Source organism: Myotis lucifugus, unplaced genomic scaffold, assembly GCF_000147115.1.
Source record: "Myotis lucifugus unplaced genomic scaffold, Myoluc2.0 scaffold_110, whole genome shotgun sequence".
NCBI lineage: Eukaryota > Metazoa > Chordata > Mammalia > Chiroptera > Vespertilionidae > Myotis > Myotis lucifugus.
Genome location: NW_005871158.1, coordinates 73,345 through 81,140, shown reverse-complemented (window position 1 = coordinate 81,140; position 7,796 = coordinate 73,345). Strand labels below are relative to the sequence as shown.

General features: G+C 35.5%; 1 protein-coding gene across 1 annotated transcript in view; it reads left to right on the top strand.

Annotated features, from left to right (window-relative positions):
- Positions 1–2,557, top strand: part of LOC102427653 (guanylate-binding protein 5-like) — an 18,473-nt gene extending 15,916 nt beyond the window's left edge. Inside the window, 1 exon segment of the mRNA XM_006093152.3 lies at positions 1,313–2,557. Within this exon segment, the coding sequence (XP_006093214.1) occupies positions 1,313–1,426 (114 nt within the window). The 3' untranslated portion in view covers positions 1,427–2,557.
- The last annotated feature ends 5,239 nt before the right edge of the window (positions 2,558–7,796 follow it).

The window sequence follows — 7,796 nt, the reverse complement described above, 5'->3', positions numbered from 1 at the left end:
CAGTAACAATACTTCTTTTATAGGGTATTTTAATAGTTAAGTGAGTAAATATTTGTGTTTCGATTAGTGCTGAGCACAGAATAAGCACTGTACTTTGTAAATAAGGATATTTCTAACTCACAGTAGTCTTTTTTGTCAAGTGGTTAATTGCTATAGACAATCTCTTACTTTGGTCGTAGATTACTTTGTTAAATTGATTTCATATTATGTCCCTGTCTTTGCCTCAATTGTCACTGATTCTGAGGCTTTTAACTTGCAGAGTTTGTTTCAGCCAAGCCCTTATTATCATCATCACTGAATAAGCAGTAGTTCCTACGCAGCAAGTACTGTACAAAGTACTTTATGCGCATTCTCTCATCTAATCTGTTCATTGTGAAGCAGAACCATTATGTCTCCTTAAAAACATTAGGTTCCAAAGAGATAACTAAATGTCATATCACACAGCCTAGAAAGTTATCCAAACTGCCTTCCCAGAGAATGAGAACTGCAGAATTTTTATTCTGCAAACCTAGTATGAATTCTTATGTGAACACTTCCCCCAGAGTGACCAGTCTACCTGCAGGTCCTAGTTTTCCAGAAGCTCCAAGACATTTTTGTGAATACAGATCTACACTAAAGGGCAGAATGGTCAACCTGGGGTTCTTGCTCTCCTCAGTCTTTCATCCACTTCCGTCCTATAACTGTGGAGACCGGAAACAAATTTCCTGATCTAAGGCTCAGATGCCTCACCTAATTGTGGTTGTCACTTAGACACCCAGTTGTTGTATTAGCCTTTCCTCAAAGAATTAGGTCTGACATTCCTCTGTGTAGAAATGAAAACTGAAGTCAAGATGTGACTCAGATTGCCCAAGGAGGAAGGGAGAAGGGACCTCAGGGTGCAATTCTTGAAACACCAATCCTTCAGGAATTGAGAGATGGTGATGTTTCTGCAGCTAGAGAAAGAGATATGGGAGAATTGTTACTGATGGCTTACAATAAGCGAAGATATGCCCTAGTGGGTTTGGCTCAGTGGATAGAGCATTGGCCTGCAGACTGAAGGGTCCTAGGTTAGATTCTGGTCAAGGGCACATGCCAGATTGTGGGCTAGATTCATAGTAGGAGGCATGCAGGAGGCAGCCGATCAATGATTTTCATCATTGATGTTTCTATCTCTCTCTCCCTTTCCCTCCCTCTCTAAAATCAATCAAAAATATGTTTTTAAAAAATAAGTGAGGATAGTCAATGATTTTGGCTTATCCTCCCCACCCTGCACTCCCAGTGATGTGGATATTACTTTTTGTTAAGCTCTTTAGTTTTATTTGTTACTCTTCAGGAAGAGGCTGCAAAGCAGAGGGAGAGAGAAGAGGCTGAAATAAGAAGACTTCAGAATGAGATTCAGCAACTACAGCAAGCAAAATCACGAAATGATGATTGTATTTTACTCTAAAGCTAAACATCTGAACTTCTTTTCATGTTCACTTTCCACTGAAGATAGAAAGAAACAAGAAACTATAAAACATGGGACAATTACCATTTAAATAAATGTTATAATAATTATATCAAGCTTTTGTATTGTTACAAAGTTATGATGCCCATAACTGGTAAAATGTACATTTCAATAGTTTCAATGATGATTACTTCCTTGAAAAGATTATGAATTGTATAACAGAGGGCATTTGATCACTGCATTTATTTGGTAGAGATAGTGGGCTGGTTCTCTCAGGGGAAACTTCCTCTTCTACCTCAATGCCATCCCTCTGATTTTCTCTGGGGGGATTGAAAGTGACCTAAGGGGTGTGTGATTCACAATAGGCTCAGTCAAATGGGACTTGATCAACATCTTGAACTCACTCAGGTGGGCAGCACTCCTGTCAAGTGGTCATATGCTGGATGCCATTGCAGGGAGTCATCACTTTACCTAGCTTCTTAGCAGCGACAATGTTCGGTTCTCAACTGTGTGGAGGCAGTCAGTCTATGGGAAGTGATGTGACTACTGGTCGTGCTCAGTAGAGTTTGCTTAGGGAGAGTCTAAACTGTAAGCAAATAGCACTGTAATGAAGTAGAGGTGCTCTAGAAGTTAGAAAGAACTTCCGGTATGGAAATTGTGTCATAGGCCAAAGAGCTAAAGAAGCCTTTTCTTTATGTTATCCTCATCAAAGGCATAACTTAAACAGGACTTTTTATATCAAAAAGCAGTTTATACTGAATTAAATGATTGTGTGCTATGTCTTTATAATCCTTTAGAGCCTATAAATAAATGGTATAAGGAATGCTAGATAAATGTGTCAAAAATATCTGATGGGGCTCATTTTATTTTATGCTTGCTTATAATGGTAAAGTTAAACAATCTTAATTCTTTGCAATCATGTATGAAAACCTACTGATTTTTCTTGATATTTATGACTTGTATACATATATATTTGTACATATTTTTAAACATAAGGAACCATAAACAGTTTTAAATAACTCTACCACTTTGTTTCTCCAACTGTGGAAAGTCTATGGGGAGGCCTCCTGAATTTCCCTAAGGGGATTAAGAATTACTTTAAAGACTGAAAATAAAACACATTTTATTACATCTTTTTATTTGCTTTCTGTTTCTTTGTTTTATCTCCAGTAAAATAGGCTTCAAAAGTTATAGAATCATTACATAAATCTCTATTTTTATTTTCCTTAAATTGACTACTTACTTATATAAGGAATTTCCCAGTTGAGTTATATGATAGGAACTTAAGCTTTTTTAATTGCTCAAAATATAATTTACTTATTTACAAAAAAAATGATAAATTTTAATCTTTGTCTTTTTTTCTCTTCTTAGGAGATGTTTATTATGCCAACTTCCCATTTCAATAGGGCTCTGTGGTGCTCAACTGTATGTCTAGATTTAAACTGAACTTCAGAAAGTACCAAAGACCACAGCATGCTCGCCTGAGCATTTGCTTAACAGTACCCTATAATTGCCTTTGCAAGTTGTATAACTCATAAAAGATAAAATGCATCTTAATATCCAAGGAAATGTCTGGTTGAAAAGAACAGCACCATCTTCAAAATAAATACTAAGTTCATTACTACCTCTGTTATAGAGATTCAAAGCACACACACACACAACTTGAGACTAAGCAAAATCGTCAGCTATCTAAGGTTCCAAGCTAGGTACTATTAACTTAGACCGTATTACATATCATCTGATTTCTAGATCAATACTTCTGTTATATCTTCAGGGGAAAAATAGTTTTTCTCCTTTCTGTTACCAGTGATCGAGAACCTTTTGAGCTCGGCGTGTCAGCATTTTGAAAAACCCTAACTTAACTCTGGTGCCGTGTCACATATAGAAATTTTTTTGATATTTGCAACCATAGTAAAACAAAGGTGTATATTTTTGATATTTATTTTATATATTTAAATGCCATTTAACAAAGAAAAATCAACCAAAAAAACGAGTTCGCGTATCATAGGTTCACCATCACTATTAGCCCCTCAGAGGTGCATGTTGCTTTCACCAGTGATTCACATTCTTTTCTACCAGCATTTCTGGCTTCCCTTTATCCCCAAATATTTTGATCTCATATGACTCTCTTATGAGGTGGTCATCAGGTACAAAATGACTAGAAAAGATGAACATAAGACAGTTACTTGAAGCTACCAAGAGCTAGACTACATTTTCTGACATTTACAGTGCTGCTTCTGTGCGGTCAACTGATTAAGTTTTAAATGCAAAGACAAGGAAACAGATTCTCCCATACAGCCTCTATAAGGATGGCAGTCCTGCTAACATCTTGATTTTAGCCCCCTGAGACTCCTAACTTCAGAATTGCAAGATAATTAACTTTATGCTGTTTTAAGTCATGTGTAGTACTTTGTTACTGCAGCAATCAGAAACGAATATAACTATTAATTCATATTACCAGTAGTTACTGATACTAGCTAATAGTGATTCAGAATTTATTGTGTGCCAATTATGAGTTTTAATAATGTATTTGCTGTTCATAAGGACTCCATTAATTATAATTAACAATATTATTAATAAAATTTATTACCATTATTTATTATTAAGGTTATGGTTGTTGTCTTTGTAAAGTAGAGGAAATGAAAGCATTAGAATTAAATACGTTGTCTAAGGGCAATGCCACAGAAGGCATTTTGAAGCTAGACCCCCACATTTATAATCAACTTGTGATACTCTTTCTGGTCGTACTTAGGAAAACATAGAAATATTGAATAATATGTCAAAATTTAGTGATTAAGGCCACAGTAGTGAAAATAAAAAGCATAGTTACAAAACAGTTGTAAATGATTTACACAAAAAGTGGACAAAGAAGTCTCCAGAAAGAAGTGGAGAAAACATTGTATTGATTCTAGAATAAACTCATCATAGATAGAACAGAAAGTCAAAAAAATAGACTGTTATGAGAATTATGTAATTTAAAGATGGATTTTTTTTCCTGGGTTAAGACAAATGGCTGATCATTTGAACAAAGATAAAGTTAGACCTGGACACAGTAAAGGACATCCAATTTGATGAAAATATTGAAACATAAAAACCATAAAAATTTATTTGAGGGAACCAAATGTATGTTTTCATAAACCTACAGAGGGGAGGCCCTTTCTAAATGTGACTCAAATCCCAGCTGACTTAAATTAACAAAAATAATGTTAAATGTGACTACATAAAAAAAAATTTATATCCTTACTTTTGTCAAAATAAACACTACAAACAACATTATTTAAAAAATAGTAAACTGAGCCTGGCCAGCATGGCTCAGTGGTTGAGCATCAACCTATGAACCAGGAGGTCAGGGTTTGATTCCTGGTCAGGGCACATGCCCAGGTTGCAGACTCAATCTCCAATGTGGAGCATCCAGGAGGCAGCCAATAAATGATTCTCTCTCATCATTGATGTTTCTATCTCTTCCTCTCCATTCCTTTCTGAAATCAATAAAAAAAATATTTTTAAAAAAATGGTAAACTGGGAAAAATATTTGTAACTAATGTCACAAATAGCTAATTTCCCCAATACTAGTATGTAAAGTTCTCTTGAGTAGAAAATGACAAACAATGATATAAATAAATTACAGAAAAGAAATAGTGTTTAAACATATGAAAAAATACTCTCCTTTAATCATAATAAGAAAAGTACACTGAGAAATCATTTGTAGCCCATCATCTTGACAAAAATTCACAAGTTTGACAATACATTCCACTGTCAAAGTTATGTAGTAATGAACACTTTTATCTTGTTAATGGAAATGGAAATTGTTTAAACATCAAAAGAGAGAAACCTGATGATTTCTATTGAAATTAAAGATTATAGACATCTCACATAGTAGAATTTATACTGATATATTGCCTAGGGCAAGAGAAACAAAGGAAAAAATAAACAAATGGACTTCACCAAAATAAAAAGCTTCTGCACAGCAAAAGAAACCAGCATCAGAATGAAAAGGGAACCCACTGTATAAAAGAACATATTTGCCAATGACACATATGATAAGGAGTTAATTTCTAAAATATATAAAGTACTCATACAACTCAACAAAAGGAAAACAAACAATCCAATTTAAAAATAAACAGAAGACCTGAATAGACATTTCTCCAAAGAAGACACAGAAATGGCCAAGAGACATATGAAAAAAATGCTCAACATAACAGATCATCAGAGAAATTCAAATTAAAATGACAATGTGGTACCACTTCACATCTGCCAGAAGGGCTATCATCAATAAATCAACAAACAACAAGTGCTGGTGAGGATGTGGAGAAAAAGGAACCCTAGTACACACTGCTGGTGGGAATGCAGACTGGTACAACCACTATGGGAAACAGTGTGGAGTTTCCTCAAAAAATTAAAAACGGAACTGCCATTTTACCCAGTGATCCCACTTCTAGAAATATACTCTAAGAATCCCAAAAAACCAATCAGAAAGAATATATGCACCTGTATGTTCATAGCAGCATTATCTACAAAAGCTAAGATCTGGAAACAGCCCAGTGCCCATCAGTAGATGAGTGGATAAAAAATCGGATACATTTATACAATGAAATACTATGCAGCAGTAAAAAAAGAAGGATCTATTACCCTTTGAGACAACGTGGAAGGACTTGGAGATTATTATGCTAAGCAAAATAAGCTAGTCAGAGGAAGACAAATATCACATGATCTCACATATATGTATGTGATACCTAATGAACAAAATATACCAATGAAAAAATAGATCCAGAGATATGAAAGCATGCAACAGAGTGATATCTCAGAGGGAAGGGTAGGGGGCAGGAAGAGATTAACCAAATAATTTATGTACATATATGCATAATTCATGGACACAAACAATAGTGCAGTGAAGGCCTGGGGAGGGTGCAGGATTAGGGAGGAAATGGGAGCAGGGTGGAGGTGGTCAATGTTGGGGGGGGCGAGGTGACATCTATAATACTTTCAAGAGTAAAGATAAAATTTTTAAAAAGACATTTAAAAAAGTACAAACTATTATGTCTATTCTACCGATAATTCCACACTTATATGAAGGAAAATATATACAAGGTTTTTCACTGGAGGCAATGTATGGAATTGAAATTAGAAATAAGCAAAATATCTATACTAATAAAAGCCTAGGTGGCCCTCACAAGATGGCCACCCCCATGTCATCACAAGATGGTCACCCCCACGTAGTCACAAGCTGGTCGGCAGGGGAAGGCAGTTATGGGCGATCAGGTCAGTAGGGAAGGGCAGTTGGGGGTGACCAGGCTGGCAGGGGAGTGGTTAGGGGCAATCAGTCAGGCAGGCAGGTGAGTGGTTAGGAGCCAGCAGTCCCGGATTTTGAGAGGGATGTCCAACTGCCGGTTTAGACCTGATCCCCTGCGGGTCCCAGATTGAAGAGGGTGCAGGCTGGGCTGAGGGACACCCCCTCCAGTGCATGTATTTTGTGCACCGAGCCTCTAGTCAATCTATAAGTAACTAGATAAACCATAGAAAAGTAGACATTTGAATAAAAAAAAGGAAGCTTTCTGCATAATGTGGAAAGAGGTCAAGGTTATATTGTTACATTTTTTAAAAAGCAAGTTACAATGTGTACAGCAAGTATTTTTCTACCTTTATGCTAGAAATGGGGAGGGAAATATTTTATATTAGTGGCAATGTTATATTCTCACCATTTTTAAAAAAAAATATGTTTTTATTGATTTCACAGAAGAAGGAAAAAGGAGAGAAACATCAATGACGAGGGAGAATCATTGATGCTCTGCATGCTGCATGCTGCATGCTGCAATGCTGCATGCTGCACGCTGAACACTGAGGATCGAGCCTGCAACTCTGGCATAAGTCCAAAACAGGAATGAAAGGAGAAAATAAGAAACAAAATAGGAAGAACAAACACAGAACACATATTTTAAATCCAAAATTAGATTAAATATAAATATTGTAAATTTGCATAATCCAATATGGTGCCCACTAGCCATATTTGACTGTTGAAGATTTGAAATAAGACTAGTCAAGTTGAAATGTTCTGTAAGTGTGCAATATGCATCAGATTTCTCAGGCTTAGTAAAACAAAGTATAAATTGTCTCATTAATAGCTTTTTTTGTATTGATTATATGCTGAAATAATATCCTGGAACCTACTGGGTTAAATACAATGCATTGTTAGAATATATTTCACTAGTTTCTTTTTATTCTCTTAATGTAGTTACTTAAAAAATTTAAATTACATATGTGTCTTGTATTACATTTCTACTGGACAGAGCTGATCAAAATGTTCCAGAAAATACCAGCATTGTTTGATTGGATTAAAAGTTGAAACAAAATTCTATGTTGCAGTAAAATGAAG